At 36.0% G+C, this 18,266-nt stretch overlaps 2 protein-coding genes across 2 annotated transcripts; one reads left to right on the top strand and one right to left on the bottom strand.

Moving 5' to 3' along the window:
- Positions 1-17: 17 nt before the first annotated feature.
- LOC123868226 (L-threonine 3-dehydrogenase, mitochondrial) lies at positions 18-7,380 on the top strand. Its single transcript, XM_045910660.1, has 4 exons — positions 18-143; positions 1,627-2,151; positions 2,507-2,773; positions 3,280-7,380. The coding sequence occupies exons 1-4, from the start codon at positions 44-46 to the stop codon at positions 3,414-3,416; spliced, it is 1,029 nt and encodes a 342-aa protein (XP_045766616.1). The 5' UTR covers positions 18-43; the 3' UTR covers positions 3,417-7,380.
- LOC123868253 (transmembrane protein 18) lies at positions 6,967-17,077 on the bottom strand. The gene is made up of 4 exons (XM_045910693.1): positions 16,899-17,077; positions 15,533-15,650; positions 11,464-11,612; positions 6,967-9,516 (listed from the first exon to the last, which is right to left on the bottom strand). Exons 1-4 carry the CDS (start codon positions 16,953-16,955, stop codon positions 9,400-9,402), a joined length of 441 nt encoding a protein of 146 aa, XP_045766649.1. The 5' UTR covers positions 16,956-17,077; the 3' UTR covers positions 6,967-9,399.
- Positions 17,078-18,266: the final 1,189 nt, after the last annotated feature.

The raw sequence follows: 18,266 nt of genomic DNA, 5'->3' as shown, positions 1-18,266 counted from the left end.
ACTTTCACTATAATAAATAACTTATTTTATTAGGTGTTTAATCATGAGGTTACTTAGATCAGTACTCAGTGTTTTCACGGTTAATTCCAGGAAATACAGTTCGAATTTGCAGAGTAAGAAACCGCCAAAAATTTTAATTACTGGTAAGTTGATAACCAGCAGTATATTAGACCTAAAAGTTAAATTTCTATTAAGGTAATAGCTACTTATTTTAAAATTACATAACCTTTTGGGCGCACATTAACTACTGAGCGATGAAGATATAGATACTTAGGTAGTTAGGTGAAAATATAATTAATTATATTTATAACATCAACTAGAAACTCCCTAAATTCAGCAGGCGACGTAGATATTTTTTGTTTAATTGACTATAACGAGAGAGCGAACGTCTCCTACTCATTTTTCAGCAAAAAATAAATATCGCAGACACGCAAACAGTCAACATTCTTCTCGGCAACTCTAATACTTATTTTCATAAAAGATCTAAGCACCTAATTACCTACCAAGAAAATAATAATAATAATTAGTTGAGTGGTGCCATCATTTTCAAAAAAATCGGTGAAGTGCGAGTCTGACTAGCACACGAAAGTTTCCGTACTATCTGGTACTATCGTACAAGAAATAACCCTTTAATTTTTTTAATTTTCATGGCGCCCACATTGAAATTTTTATTATTGTTATTAAGTATAGTGGCAATAGAAAAAGTAAATACCTAGGCACACAGCTTGTGAAATAACAGACCTGTGACAGACAGACGGACGGACGGACAACGGACGCTAGGAGAACGGACGTGAGGTGTACGCATCTACTTAGACCTAGAATAGGTTCTCGGTGTACGAGTATTTAAATACGTCCATGGGTGTACGTTGCAAAATAAATTGTGACTGAACTCAGTCACAATAATTCAAGGCATTAGCTTCAATTACATATATGGAACGGCTATCCCGAAAAAAAATCATGTGAAGCTGTCAAAATTAGTATGAACATGGACATCAAGTTATTAGCAAAAAAACTAATTGCAGCTCCCGCAAAAACTTTTGTTCGGAATGACCAGTCTAGCGCAGGTCTACATTAGAGGTCGTTGCTTTATAGAGGCTAGAGCCTAGAGGTACCTTGAAGGTGACCCCAAATCAATAGTGGATATGTAAGCGAGCCTTCACATTCATTTCATTTATGCCTTGCAAGTTGCAACTGCAAAACTTATCGGAGAACCTTCCAAGTTTTTAGATAAGAATCTACATTTTATCTAGTGGCTGCGAATTTGTTCAATATTTCTATACCTACCTACCTACTAATAATACCTATGATAAAAACATCCCTATATTTATTTAAGGCTTCAGCTTCCTAATAAAATAAATAAATAGGTACCTTCTTCGCTGCAATAACATGACGTTTCTCTACGTCGCAACGCGTTGTTCTAGTAGGTAGGTTTTTCCACGTGGATGACTTGTTTGTAAATAAATATTATGCGCTTCTTAGATATAGATTGTATTATTAAAATACGTAGTTACCAACCTATCTTGTTTTTATTACGATTCAATAAATATATTATACCTACTAATAATTCCTCATTCAGGCGCTATGCCCAAACAGGATTCACTACAGGGATCTAATATTTTTTTACAGGTGGCCTAGGTCAACTGGGCGTAGAATGTGCCAAGTACCTCCGAGGGAAGTACGGCCGTGAGAACGTTATACTATCAGACATAATCAAACCTACTGCAGAAGTTTTCAACGACGGTCCATACATTTTCGCCGACATATTAGATTTTAAAGGGCTTCAGAAAATCGTAGTAAACCACAGAGTTGACTGGCTCATACATTTCTCAGCTCTGCTTAGTGCAATTGGGGAACAAAATGTTCCTCTAGCAGTAAGAGTAAATATAGAAGGAATGCATAACGTGATAGAGCTCGCAAAGCAATATGGGCTTAGAATTTTTGTGCCGAGTACCATCGGGGCGTTTGGACCCGACTCGCCGAGGAATCCAACTCCAAATATAACTGTGCAACGTCCACGGACTATTTATGGCGTTTCAAAAGTGCATGCGGAGTTATTGGGTGAATATTACTTTCACAAGTTTGGGTTGGATTTCCGTTGTCTACGGTTTCCTGGAGTGATATCCAGCGACCCGCCTGGCGGAGGCACTACAGGTGAGCAAGCATTTTTCGTACATACACTATCTGCGTCAAATCGATAAAAATATGTCGCAAAGGCGCAGAATAAGGATAGTACAGAAGAAATATTAGTACCTTCCGAACATACCACTTCTTACTTAGTTTCCATTCAAGTAGTTAGTGCCGGCTGAGAGAACTTAGCAAAACGATTTTTTTCGAATTTTGAATTTTTTTTTATTCGGTTTTTTCCCCTAATTTCGAAATCTTTTTTTTTTCATTTCGGCCATTTCTAGATTTTCTACCCATCGACCATCACACGAAAATTGATAGTTAGGTACCTACGTACTTAGCTACCTAAAGTTTATTTTACTATTTTACTACATATTTACAGATTATGCTATCGCAATATTCCATGACGTGATTCGCAAAGGCCGCTACGAATGCTATCTCAAACCCGACACGATGTTACCAATGATGCATGTGAGGGACGCCCTCCGAGCCCTCTCGGAATACTTGGAAGCTCCCAATGAAATTTTGAATAGAAGAGTCTACAACGTCACATCTATGAGCTTCACTCCTGAAGAGCTGGCTGACCGGATGGTCAAACACTTGCCGGAATTCCAAATCACGTATAGACCTGATAGTAGGCAAGAAATAGGTAAGTGATTATTGTGGGTAGATAGGAGTATAAGGGAAACGTCCCAGTACTCGACAGTGTCTCAACTTTAGCTTTCTTTGCAGCTTTGCCAGGTAGCTACTAGTGAATTTAGGGCAAAACAAATTACTTAAAACACTTTAATTAATTACATTACAAGAGTGTCGATGTTATAATACATTTTAAATATAATTTTGGAATTAATAGGTCACAATAATATTTCATACACCCAAAATAATTTGTTGTTCATAATGATCTACGGAACGAATCTTCTAAAAGAGCGAGGCCAGACTCTTGGAGTCTTGACCGTTTTTTTTTTTGCAATCTGACGGGTATCGGCCCATCGGGATACTGATAAGTGATGACATTACCAGCGCTAACCCTACTAACTACTCAACGAAATAAAAAGCTACCTGAGAAAAACGAAAACTTCGTTCGGAATTTATATTAATTTAAAATTGGTGGGCACCTAATTATCTTTTTTTCAACGTTCGATTTTAACGTTTCAGCTGATTCGTGGCCGCAAGTGTTCGACGACAGCGAAGCCCGCAGAGACTGGAACTGGAAACCCCGAGTGGACTTGGACGACCTGGTGACACTGATGGTGAAGGAGGTCAAAGAAAAAATAGCCGCTAATGGATTTTAATACCAAAATAAATAAATGCTATAGAATATAGACACCTGTTTCGCAGTCTCAACGGCAAAATCAAGCAATCAAGACCCTAAGTGTAGTTTCATCTTAAAAAGTGTGATACCAGATATTGGTTAATCTGCCAAACTTGAATCTACTGAACACGGGTTTTCTTTCAGAATGAGAAGCTTTTAAAAACTTCATTCTCCCATGCTGACCAAGAGCATTTTTTTTAAAGAATGTATGACTAATACTTCCCTTTCCCCTCCAATCAAGCGTAAAGCTTGTGCCAGGAGGCAGGAGTGGGTGCGACAATAGTGCAACAGGTGGGGTTTGAATCGCCGACCTTTCGGAATTCAGTCCGCTCCTCAACTGTTGAGCTACCGAGGCTCGTTTTGAAGAAGAGAATTGGCAGACTTGCCACACCTTTGAGAACATGGACAGTAAGCATAGGGTCGCTTACGATGTTTTCCTTCATCACGGCAAGCGTGGCCGTAGCCAGCATTTGATTTGGGGGAGCTAACACCCAGGAGGCTACGGCCACGGTAGCAAGTGATATCTAAATTTTTTTCTTAATTTTTTAATTTCAACGCTCAACTTCCTCGCATGTTTGCTGGATAGTCTGTAGCTATCCTCCTTTAGTAGATAATAATATTTAGTATAGATCAAGTATTTATTGAAATACGAAAACCAAAATAATTTAATTGCATTCCGTATTTTTGATATCACAAATAAATAAATTACTTGTTGTCACTAAGTGTGTTATTTGGGTAAGATAGTAATAAATATTTTAGTAAAACAATTCATTTTGTAACAAGGTTTATTTAAGCGTCCATAAAATATATTCTTAACCACACAGATGACTATTAAAAATGGATTATGCAAATTATGCGATGATCGTGTAAGAAACATATATTTAACGTTCACGGTGAACTTGTGTAAAAATAATTACTGTAAATAATAAATAATAATTATGCTTTTTTAACCATATACTTATTAACTCGTTTAAAATAAAATGGTTTTCTTACATTCGTGCATTTTTCTTATGGTTAGGTACTTAATTATTGTAATTAAGTATGTCAACTCAAAATTCAAACAAGTATACACAGATAATAATAATTAAAAGTATTTTTTTTTGTAATGTGATGATAAGTATTTCGTTGATTCTGATATTAAATTGTCAACAAGTCTTTAATAAATGTGCTTTACAGAAAAAATTTAAAGATACATAAACTTTTATTTCAACAATAGACTCGAATTCGATGTAATACTTGTAATTTCATAATGATAATAATCCTAAGAGAATGCAGATAGAACACGTTTTAGTCACACTAATATTATAAAGGCGAAAGTTTGTTTGTGTGTGTGTGTTTCGGAATGGAGATAGATAATATCCTGGATGTGCTACATAGGCTACTTTTGATCCCGTAAAATCAAAGAGTTCCCACGGAATTTCGAAAAACCTAAATCCACGCGGATGAAGCCGCGGGCGTCAGCTAGTCTTTCATATAAAAAATGTAAGCATATCTGCCCTCGGTAATCTTTATGACCGCTGTGAACAATGCCACGTTTCGATACGCAGAACGCGCGCTTTCAGGTACAAAGTTCGATCTTGTTTATTGGTCGGTAGATCTCCCCGCCTAGTTCACACTTCAGAGAGTGATCATAGTACTGTACGTTGGGTTTAAACATCAACACGTTCATAATCATAACATTTTACGAATTTGGGCACAAAATACAGGGGCAATACTATTCTACTCTGACGCCATTAACTAGCAAGGGATAATTAAACTTGATTAGAGAATTAAAATTACGCAATAGTTGTTGTTTTTGTCATTAGTTAGTTTTTGTAGTACTTTTTACGAAATTAGTTTCACGACATTAATTTCATTATCGCACGTGTAAACGTCTAATTTCGTAATCCATGCTTACACGTGCAATTTATCATGAAATTAATGTCGTAAAACTAATTTCGTGGCACTAATTTCGTAATTTAAATTACGTTTTGTGGATATTTTAGCAAATTTTTCATGGTCGATTTTATTACCTAGGTTTTTAAAATCTACAAACCAACTATCATTTAAAAAATATGGCATTCAGTATTCGATCACACTTTCAGAAAAAAATATACGTTATGACTTATGTGGATCAATGCAAGAAAATACAAAATCTATCTAACTTAGTACTATTTCCGACTTAGAAAATGATTCATAACTATTTCAAATGTACCTACCTAATATTGAAACGAAACTAAAAACTGGAGTAAACTATTTTAACTAATTTTTGTTTTAGTGTATTCGTTCCTAAACCGTAGAAAAAGGGGATACCTAGGCATGGTCGCTAAGCACAGCGATAACCACTTTGTGCATACAGTTCCCAATCACAATATTTTATAGGTATTATGTCAGACCGACTGTATATAAAAAGTGTCGAATATAATTCTATATTGGCGTATGTATTCTAATTACCAATATGTAGTACCTCTATTTACATTAGTGTTATCTGACAAATCAGCCACGATATACTTTCACGTCTCCGATACTCTTTCAGTTTCCACTGCACTAATTTAAATTTTGAAATTTGTATACATCCGACACTTATCGCAACAATAAATGTATCTGTCCGATTTAATGTAAACCGGCTCTTATTTTGTTAGCATTTGTGACGAACCTGTCAACGAAAACGTTTAGGCTTGACGAATATCGTGAACAGCAGGAGCTGACAGCCGGTCAGCGACAAAATTGACGGTCCGAACTAGTGTGAACTAGACCTTTCGCTGGGCTAAGCGACCGTGGTATATTATGTATTAATATTTCGTTCTATTTATTAAACTATACATGTCTATATATTTTGGAAAAGTGGATGCTATTTTATGTGTTACATAAAAATTAACAAGTTATGTTACATATATTGTAGAAGACATCCACAACATTTAAATGCAGTTAAGTAATACAATTCTGTTGGACAATATTTTAATACTTACATAATTATGTGATTTTGACTTGGCTTTAACATTAGCTATAGTCATCGAATGTATGTGATTCTGAAGCCTGAACCTTAACAAATATAATATGTATACTGTCGTATTCTATAAATATAATGTTATAATAATATAATGTATCATAATCGGTCTAGACTACACATTTTTAACAATCATTTAAACAAACGTTTTATTTATTGCGAAAAATATGTATCACTGTATAAGAATGAACACCCATTATTGCTTGTTCATAAGAATTCACAGTTGCCAGTTATAAAATTATATAAGATTTTCAAAATACTATTTATTTTATTTTTGGAACGGTTGTTATTTCCTGTACAGCTTAAATAGAAGGCGTGCTCTTTATGCTATAAGTATACACAACACTAATTTTTAATTAGGTACCATAAAAACTTTAAGGAAGGAAACTTTTTACAGGAAAAGCTTAACTGCATAAGGCTGCTTTTCCACCAGAGATGTGCTACGCTGCGTTGCTATAGATGTTTGCGATTTCCACCAATCATTTTTTTTGCTTCACATAGCTTAGCATTAGTGGAAACGGGTTCAACGAAGTATGTTCTTTGTATAGATGGATGCGTGCTATGAGTGCGAGCTATTGATGGGATCTACGGATGCGCGAGTGGTGTAGACCCGAGCTCTCTCTAGCATCGATGTATCGCTTAACTCGAGTTGCGCATCTATCTCTCACAGCTACCTCATGGAAGCGCATCTTCATAGAACATCTTACCCACCCCGATCAACACCGTGTTAGTGGAAACGGTCACATTTTTTCGTAGCTTAGCTTTGACTTCCTCATAGCATGTAGCACATCTCTGGTGGAAAAGCAGCTTGTCAAGTATCGAATTCTGACTAAACAATTTTTCATGGTACTTAATTAAAAATTATTGGTGTGTATTATTTTCAAAATAACTATATAACACAAAAATTCTATCTATATAATCTAGCAATGATCTACGCTTATTCACATAATTAATACAAGCAATATAAATTCTTAGCCGCTACTGCATCGCATTGTCACTCGTTTTAATTAAAATTGCAATTATTTAAATTTTTAACGCGCTAGATTTATTTACTTTTAATTTTTTCTTACTACAAAAGTTCACCATTTGCTGTAACAACTAAAAAATAGGAATGAAAAATTAAGTAGGAAAAATAATTTCACTAAAAATCTTTTTGAAGATATTATTATAGGCATCTTATAAATTAACTTCTATTATGTTTTCCACGTTTTTTGATGGAATACAAAAATTGGTGATCCTGTAGAAGAAAAGGTCTAAGAAAAAATAAGATATTTCCACGACTCTTGGAATAGTATTATCGAATACAGTCAAGACATTTTATACTTAAAAGAAAATGAAAAAGCACTATCACTATCATTTTTAATGCAAAATATTTTACAAATGAGTACATAAAAATTCTGATCGATTCAGTTTAATGTAAGGATCATTTTACTGTATTGGCAGAAAAAATCGGGACAGCAGAAGTTGATATTCAATCTTTATGTAAGTTTTATAGAGTATTTTCAAGGTATTTTGCATTAACCATGGTGATAGATAGCGTCAAATTAAAAAAACAGTGATAAAAACTTTCTTATTCTTTCTTATATTAATTATATTGCATAAATTATTATGGCCTTTCATAATAATTGACATAGAAGACGAAAGCACGTTATTAATTGGCCGCATATGGCCAACATTTGTACCAATTTTGTACACAAAACTATTCGACTCTTAAACTAAATTGGTAAGTTTCAGTTGATTTACTTAAGTTTTGTAAACAAGAGAAGTGGAGTCCTTATTGGTTATATTTACTACAGCACAATATATATTTTTATAGCATTTGAATAAGAAAAGAAAAATAAAAGACATAAGCTTTCAAAAGTTTCCAGTACTGAAAGCTGCGTCCATATCAATAAAAACAAAAAAAAAAGAACACCCCTTATAGTGTATTTTCTTGGATCGTTAACAAGGTACAAAACAGGCAGCCCGCGCCGCCCGATCTCATAGGACGTGGTTTTTATTCTGATTTATTGGTATGGACGCAGTTTAACATCTCGAAACCGAAGAGGCGATTTGAATACACGCATGTTCAAACTATAGTACGTCTAGCGTAAAAGTTGGGCCTTGGAACTTGGCTAACGTGCACAGGCCTAGTTGGTATACATTTGCCTTGCACAAAGAGTCTTGGCACAATTCTAAAACAGCATTTACAAGTTCGTCGTCGACTGGCACTTTTTTTTAATATTTATTAAACTTATACAATATACAGGCCATTTTTAATACATTTAGTGCCACAAAAGCACAGTCGGTTTTACCGGGCACTGCATTACTTACCGAATGTATTAGGACAATGTGGACTGGAACCATAAACGCTGTTCGCGAATTACGCCAATCCGTTGCTGTGGGTATGAAAAATCAAAACAGGTGGCAAGTCAGCCACGTGGCTATGTAAATATACCCTTTTGCACGATCACTGAGTGCTTTCGCCAAGTGGTTTGTGCCAACGTATACAACAGGCATTTGACTGAGAACGCATGTTGAGACGAGGTAATTTTTTACAAAGTGCGTCCACCCCATTACACGGTTTGAAAATACAAAATGCTTGGGTGTTGAACTAAAACTACGAACTAATTAGCAAGCAATTAGGCATTTAATGCAGCTTTATCACTGCTAAAATTACGTCACACGCACGAATAAAGCCCTCAACAGACAAAGCGCGACGGCAGCGACGATGACGGCAGTAGAACAAGAGGAAGCTACTGAACACATATACGGTTTGTAATACAAACAAGGAGAATTCTAAATATAGTCCACTGAAACAAAATTCTTTGAGTCGTATAGAACCTGTTGTCGTCGCGCGTTTTGTCTGACCAGGCCCTAACAGTGTTAATTGTTATCTTTAGCAGACAGAGTGATTAATGTATAATTAGAAGAGATGAAAATAGTCGCATCTGAAGTCCATAGAATGTTGTTTCGTGTAATGTAATTGACTCTCGTCTTACTCCCCCTTCAGGTGTTGTTGTTCCCTTTGCATGTTCCTCTCTTTGAGGCGTTGCCGGAGTTGCGCCTTCTTCAGATTTGTCATCAGTTGCGTTGATTGGTATAGCCATGAACCCTGGAAAAAAAACAACTTCTTTTTAACCGACTTCAAATAAAGTTAAACAGCACTAAAACCTGACTACATACTACCTGCGAAGTGATAGATAAGCGATAGATCTAAGTAAAATAGTAAAAATGTTTTTCGATCACGCGGTGTATTTTTACATTGTACTTATTTATATTTATGAACTCGGAATTTAGTCCTCTTTTATTTGATATCTCACTCGACACAAAAGCGATAAAAAAATTTTTGGACACCCCCACTGTTTTGGACATAACATTCGTCAGGTCGATTGTTTTCAAACAAAATGTAGCATATGTCACCCGGAAGCGATTGACACCTCATTCATCAAAATCGGCTTAGTAGTTTAAGCGCTACTGTGGAACACACATAAATACAAACCTACATACATACATAGACTGCTAAAATCATAACCCTTCCTTTTTGGCTTTGCCGTAGTCGTGTCAAAACACGGTCAAAAAAGAAAGACAACTTAAAAAGAAGAGGACTTATTCGACCCGCATTCAGCTAAAGCTTGAAACGCATACTAAAATACTCGCTACTAATAAAATTTCGCTCGCATTAAAATTAATGTGTGCGAATTTGTCGTGTCTATCATTGTGGACAAAAATAGCATTTCAATCTTGATAACGGCAAGTTGCGGCTTAGTCGGCAACGGTTTGTTTTTATTGATATGTATGTATTGTTGTTTCGCGATTAAAAGAGAGCGATTAATTTTATTGATATTATTACATACTAGCTGACGCGACTTCGTTCGCGTGGATGTAGGTTTTTTAAAATTCCCGTGGGAACTCCTTGATCTTCCGGGATAAAAAGTAGCCTATGTGCTAATCCAGGGTATAATCTATCTCCATTCTAAATTTCAGTCCATTCCGTCCAGTAGTTTTTGCGTGAACGAGTAACAAACATACACACACACACACACACACACATACAAACTTTCTCCTTTATAATATTAGTATGATTATTCATAATATTATAACATCTGTACTTGTGAAAGGACCCTGATGGTAGAAAAAATAGTTTCGATTCAGTTTTTCGCAGTAAGACTGAAGCCAAACGACGCGGTTCCGGTGCGTTGCGGCACCGCATCACTATATTTGAGTTTTTTTTTTAAATCTTGATTTTTGGGAGTTTTTTTCATTTGGAAAATGCCACTCCGTACGGCCACATTATATACTTAACAACTTATTTGCGTAAGGCCTTCTTGTACAGCCGTAACAGTGCCCTAGCCTCATCCGACAGAGGTTGGGATAGGGCACCGTTACAGCCGCCGACCTGGCGAAGAATGGGGAATCTATTGCATATCTCCCATCTCTCCGCCTCGTTCCGCACACATTCCGCCAATACATGGTGTACGTCCTCCGGTAGATTTGAGTATTAGGTGCCACACGGGCACTGGCTTCACTCACATCGAAGCGGTGCCGCAACGCACCGGAAATGCATCGTGTGGCCTCAGTCTTACTCAGTTCTTAACTCAGTCCGTGGCAACAATTAGCCGCTGCGCCGTGCCGTTCTGTTGCACTGATTTTGTAAAAATATAATTATTATCGAATCCAAGTTCATACCACATTATACCTAAGGTCGTTTATAAATTACCTAAACCTGCAAAATGTATATACAATGTATAATGTAGGTAAAATAATGTGGGAATTTATATAAAAAAAATATAACTAACAATGGTTACGAATTTAATAAAACGAGCAAAAATTACCCAGAATAGAAAAAAATTCATACACAATTTATATAATACTATAGTACGCGACAGGCCGAGATGGCAATCGGGATATGAGGCGGGGGACACTCCACACACAAAGTTAGGGGTTCCTATATATACCCGGGATCGAACCCCGGGTCTCCCGAATAGGAGGTATCACCGTATCTACGCGATATTTTCAAAACCGCTTACGTATTAAAAATAAAAAAAAATAAAAAACTTACCACCATTATCATGCAGTTCAATAGTATTGGTATGCAAAATACGACTGATATGAACAAGCCCTTGCTATCGAAGTACTGCTGTCTCGAGAACAACGTCCAGTTCCGCGCGGCCACTTCGTTTATGCTCTCCGAGAAGTATACCAGTAGCACTGTAAAGAAAAACACAAAATCTAAGTACCTATGCCAGAAGTCCTAACTCGCTTATTGACTCATCAACGCCCAGCCCAAACCCTTGGACCTAGCTGAAATGTTGCACAGAGATTCCCCTTATATCGTAGACAAGGAATAAAAATGATTTTATGTTTTAGCCGAGCGAAGGTCCCAGTTAAAATGCATACTAACTAATATTATAAATGCGAGAGTGTGTCAGTTCGTCTGTTAGCTTTTCAAGACCCAACAGTTTAACCAATTTTGATGGGTACAGAGTTAGCTTACATCCCGGCTAAGGACATATGTAACTTTTATCCCGGAAAATCAAAGAGTTCTCACGGGTTTCCTAAAGGCCCATTTGTTCAACCGATTTACATGAAAGTCATAGAAGTAGTTTGCGCCCCGGAAATTGACACAGGCAACTTTTATCCCGGAAAATCACAGGATTTTAAAAACCTAAATCCACGCGGACGAACTCGCGGGCATCATCTAGTATTCTAGTAAGTAATAAGATACTTTTTTTAAGCCCAGCGCCACATTTTAACAGCTACGATGTATCGATTGCAATCGCACGCTGATAAGCTGACACTCACTGTAAACCAAAATACTTCAAAATATTTAATTTAAAAATTTTTTTTGTCCAAAGTATCGGACGTAAATCGCGGACGTAACCTTGAGTGCTCGGATGACCGGTAGGTATCTCGCAAGTCACCTCCCAAACGACTGTGCACAACTGCACACCTATCTGTCGCGGCTGTCAGCCGCAGCTTCGTCACATCGGACACGTCCGATAGTATGTGACCGTAATTTTCGCGGATTTTCGTAGAATCGCGGATTTCGGTCGCGTATAGTATTTTAAATGTCACCGCGCTATTTTTTTGCTGTTGCGTCTTCTATTTTCGGAAATAGGTAATTATAGCTATATATGATGCTTATTCCATATGTTGTGCGAAATTTAAACAATATCGACTATAAGCCTGCCAAATGGCGGCTAAAGTAGAACGATCACGATGTTAGGATCTTTTCAGACGCGCCACAAACGCAACCACTTAAGAAACTCGCATGCAAAATGCTGAATGCATTTCGACCACCCTAACGTTCTTTATTAATAACTAGAGGATGCCCGCGGCTTCGCCCGCCTGGATTTCGGTTTTTTAAATCCCGCAGGAACTCTTTGATTTTCCGGGATAAAAAGTAGCCTATGTTCTTCCCCGGGATGTAGCCCATGTCTGTACCAAATTTCATCAAAATCGGTTCAGCGGTTGGGCCGTGAAAACGTAGCAGACAGACAGACAGACAGACAGACAGACACACTTTCGCATTTATAATATTAATAAGTATTAAGTATGGATAATTTATAGCTCCGACAGCGGACTTTAGACAGCTACAACGAGACATTTATACAGCTGTGGTGTGGTTGTTAAATTTTATGTAATAAAAAGGAATCCCTGGCCAGATAGCCTTAAGCTGTAACAACTTTAGGTATGGTTAAAGAATTTTCTAAAATTAGTTAGGTATCTACTTTACTATACGCCTTAGTATTTATAAGTTTCATGTTTGATAGTTTGACAGCAGAGATATATTCTTCCGCAGACATCAAATCACATTTGCCCGTTTTACATCAACGGCACTGGTCACGTTAGCTAACTTGAAAATTTATACTAAAAGGCTTCTAGTCATAACATACCTAAATATAAATCGGCAAATCACCGGAACGCTAAATCATCATATTTCATAAGGCAAGGCGCAATCAAATAAAATAAGTCTATCTGTTCAAGGTTAAAAATATCTTTAATTAATTTTGTGTATTGCTGGCAAACTGCAATTTTCCAGTTAGTTTGCAGCCCATCTGTCTAGACCCTAAAGTAGAATGTGTAACGTGTCATTAACTTATTAGTTTGATCTCGATCGATTGGCAAATCAGAGAGAAGTCTGAACAGCTGTTGTAGTTGCTCAGTCAAAGGCATGTAAAACCGGTTGGTTACCTTCCAAATATTACCCATGCTTGGCAAGTTGGCAGGCGACCGCAAAAGGCAACTCTAGATATTCCTACCACTATTCTACACATCTATTTATATACCAATAAATAAAATTAAAGTGTCTGTCTGTAATTTCGAAATAGCTACCTCAAATTTAGCTCATATAGTTATTTGAACTGTACCGTAACTGAATCACATTGTTCGTCTGTCTGTTTGAACGATCTGAGCTTATTTTGACGGAACTTTCACAGACATGTAGAGGATTAACAAAGGAGTACCATAGGCTACTTCTTTAACCGACTTTCAAAAATGGAGGGGTTGTGTTTTTCTATCTCGGAAAAATACCAGAGTACGGAACCTCGGTGCGCGTGAATCCTGGTGTTCCCACGGGATTTTTAAAGGATCATCCGTTTTAATGTTTTTACGAGTGCAGAGATACCTTGCATCCCGAGGACGGGCAACTACGGATAGGCTAGTTTTGTTCTGGAAAATCGAAAGTTCCAACGGCATTTTCAAAAACCTAAATCCACGCGGGCGAAGCTGCGGGCATTATTTAGTAGGTACTTATTATAATCTAGTAAGTAAAAGTAATTTAAGATTTGTAGAATCTAGACTTGGGTTTTAATTTATTTTCTATACCTACTTCATGATTTTTTTAAAATAAATATTAGTTATGTTAGTAATACCTACTACCTACGTATTTAAAAAATTTCATTGATTATGACGTGATTTCTTGGCATAGCTTGCTTGCAGACAGCCCAGTATTCCATTACTACTAACATATTTTAAGTGTGTCAATGAACTAGAAATAATTTCTAGTTCTAGAATATATTCAAATACTAGCTAACGCCCGCGACTTCGTCCGCGTGGATTTAGATTTTTAGAAATCCCGTGGGAACTCTGTGATTTTCCGGGATAAAAAGTAGCCTATGTGCTAATCCAGGATATTATCTATCTCCATTCCGAATTTTAGCCAAATCCGTCCAGTGGTTTTTGCGTGAAGGAGTAACAAACATACACACACACATACACACACACACACATACAAACTTTCGCCTTTATAATATTAGTGTGATGGTACGGTATATAGAGAGGTACTTGCGTAATCGCATGTTATTTGTATAAACTTAATATTATTTGGTAGGTATGGTGCATTGTGATTCTGTATTGTCTTTTGGGCATTTGATTAAAATTTAAGTAGGTAGGTAAGTATAATCTTTATAAAACAGTAACAAATATTTACATAAATCAAAAATAGGTACTTAGATATTAAATATTTAATTACCGTAAAGGTATGAGTCCAAAGGTCAAGATCATTATAAATATTGATGTAGCAAAAAGCTAAACATGGCTTACGATTTATAAACTGAGCAGAGAATATTCAAAGTATGCAGTAGAATCGCGAAAATTATTTGTGCACCCAAAATATTCATTCAAGCCAGTGGATATTATTTATTGCTATTCCTTTTCTAAGCCCATTTTTTAACCAATTTTCACTAAAGGTACAGATAGCTTGCATCCAACATAGGCAATATTTTATGCAGAGTTCCCACATGATTTTAAAATACCTAAATCCACCCAAATCAAGTCACAACAGGGCCATTATCTACTTTGCTTATAATATTGAATCAAGGGTTTTATAGCTTTATTGAAGCTTTTACATCGCGCGAGTCTTAATTTTATACCTCCATTTATTAGGAATCATAGACACCTTCAATATAACTTCATACTTTTTGTGATAAATTACATGGAGTACTCAAAAATGCATAAATGTTTAAATATATTGTACAACTTACCTTACTCAGAAAATATTTTAATATAAATCACCTAAACAAATAGTGGTGAGTCCAGGGATATTTTCACAGACAATTTTATGATGCCCATCAGCTTGTCTTGTGTAATTGTTTATTAAAGGTTTAGCAAAGTGAAATAATACTTACACAGTGTTATGAATAGAATAATTTGAAAATTCCCATAGTTTCTAGTTGAAAAACAGGTGAAAGTGACAAGAACATGAAAGGACAGAAGAGCTATAAGCCAGGGGTCCCTCCATTCAATCTGAAATGTACAATCTACGATAGGGTTACACGTTTATAGTTTATACACATTCAGGATTTTTGTGTTTATATATTTGTACATAAGCAATAGTGCATTATATTTGAAGCAATAATGCATCCCATTGGAGCTAATTCAGAAGCAACCCATAAAATAAGCTAAATGGGCCAACACCTAATAAAATGTTTTCCTTATCCACAGACAGTCAAAAAACAGATAGATATTGGTCATTGCGCAGCCAGAACAGAAATGTGAAATGTGTTTGTTTTCAAATTTACAAAGTGGTTTTGAATAGTCAAGTGAATCTGCAGCTTATCCCGGTTCTACCAAAAAGAACCAGCAAGAAATCCATAGTTAGCTATTTTCAAATCTCAAAACGAAATTTTAACCATTACAAAGAAGATGGCATTAATTGCAGATTTGTAGTTAATCCATACTAATATTTTAAATAACTGTTCATCTGTCTATCCTCTATATTTTCATGGCCAATTAGTTTAACCAATGTTAAAGAAATATGGCACAGATATAGCTTGTGCCTCGGGGGCGGACATAGGATATTTTTTGGCCTGGAGAATCAAAGAAATACCGAGGATTTTTAAAAATCTAAATCCACATGGAGGAATTTGGGCCTTATCTACAATCTTATTTAATCAAATTAGCACCATTTAGCATTTGAATAAAATAAAAAAATGGGGTAAAGGATGTTTGTCTTATCACTAGGTTTATTGTAAAATGGCAAATGGTTAATCTGGATACCTACCGCACTTACTTTTGAAATAACCTACATAAAATAAATTTAACAGTGCAGAAATCACGAAACAATATATATGCATATAAATACAAAACGAAATATTATTTGCAACTGTAATAACCAAATTATACTACTTACAGGATATTAGACTTAGAGGACTCAAAGATTTTTTTAAATTATGTATAATATATAACATCTTGTTTTATGAGCTTGTGCCAACCATCTTTTAAGTCTTAACGGATACTTATTTCACTTTTAAAGATATCATGAGTGGAACTTTTTTAACTTTACATCTTCAATCATTTGCATTAACCTTTTGAAAGATTTTACTCAAACACGTTTTCCAGTTATTGATGTTTAAAAAACATGAGTAGCAATTATCTAATTAAAGTACAATTTGTATTAAAAGCACGAAAACAATGAAAATTACAAGCAAATAAAAACCTGAGAAACATTTGCAGCATCATGCGATACAAGTAAACAGAAACAGATGTACTCACGCTTTTTAAATAGGAATAAAAATTCGATATTTCGTTAACTTCGATAAAGCCTTCCATGGTTTAGTATTTGTTTAAGCACAAAAAATTGTTTAGATTTATTTTAACAACAATAAATTAAACTTCGACACAGGTACAGGTTGCAATAATAAAATTGCCAAAAAATTGCAAAATAACATTGACATTTGACAATTTTGACATGAAAATGTTGATTGATGATTTTTGCTGTCTCTTGTCTATTTTTTTTTTCTTTAAATCTGGCTTTACTCTGATTAGCCAATGTCAAGTGTGTAGATATTCTCAAGTTTTGGATTTATACAAGTATGGACTCCGTCTGCGCCGGCGCCCGCCGATACACGCGCGGCGCCTCCCTAGAGCGCTTCCCAGTCAGTTCCATCACCAAAAAACACCAACTAACACAAAAACCAGCCACTCCTAACAAAAAAAACACTCCAAACAAGCACAGCACGCGCGCCAGCAAACGCTATCACATTCACAGACGAAGTCCGTCTCTTGTCTATGTCCGTAGGTATGTAATGTACACAGCGTTGCCAGAATGTTACTTTTGTAACATTTTACGTTACTTTTGACCCCCTCATGTTTCCTCCATGTTACACGACTCAAAATGTTACTTTACGTTACTTTTAGGACTTCATAAAAATATTCAAATTTTTCCCAGCAAACCAAAAATAATCGTGAAACGGAACGCATCCAAAACAGTTTTCGTTTGTCGTAATTGGCCCATTTGTTAGTTTATTTAACTTTCTCTAACTTATTGGTCTAAGTTCACTTTGTTTTGTAATTACTCTGTGATTAAAAAAGTGTTTTGTTTGTTTTTCTCTGTGACTCAACTTTGTTTTGGCCAAAGACTAGTCGTTATTCGTGGACTTCGTCTGTGGTGGCGTTTGCTGGCGCGCGTGTTGTGACTTTTTGGAGTTTTTTTTTGTTAGAAGTGGCCGGTTTTTGTGTTCTGCTAGTGTTTATTGGTGGTGGAACTGACCAAGGAACTGACTGGGAAGCACTCTAAAGGGGCGCCGCGTGTATGTCGGCGGGCGCCGGTACAGACGAAGTCCATTCTTATACATATATAGTTTTCCTAACTTGTAAATAACTACAAACTTGACATTGGCTAATCAGTGTAAAGCCAGACGAGAGAAAAAAAAAAGTTATTCGTTGCGGGGTAGTGATATTGTAGTAAGGTATCGTACAAAAAAAAATTGTATCTTTATTTCGTCAAAATTCGAAAGTGATTGGTTTGTTCGTTATCCTTATCGACTGTGTAGTTATATGTGTTGCTAACACTACTTGCTTGGTAAGTAAATGTTGTATACAATGTAGTTTTAAGTAAATAAGTAAGTAGTTAACTAATTA

Source organism: Maniola jurtina, chromosome 1 (genome assembly GCF_905333055.1).
Source record: "Maniola jurtina chromosome 1, ilManJurt1.1, whole genome shotgun sequence".
NCBI lineage: Eukaryota > Metazoa > Arthropoda > Insecta > Lepidoptera > Nymphalidae > Maniola > Maniola jurtina.
This window is presented reverse-complemented; position numbering and strand designations above follow the sequence as displayed.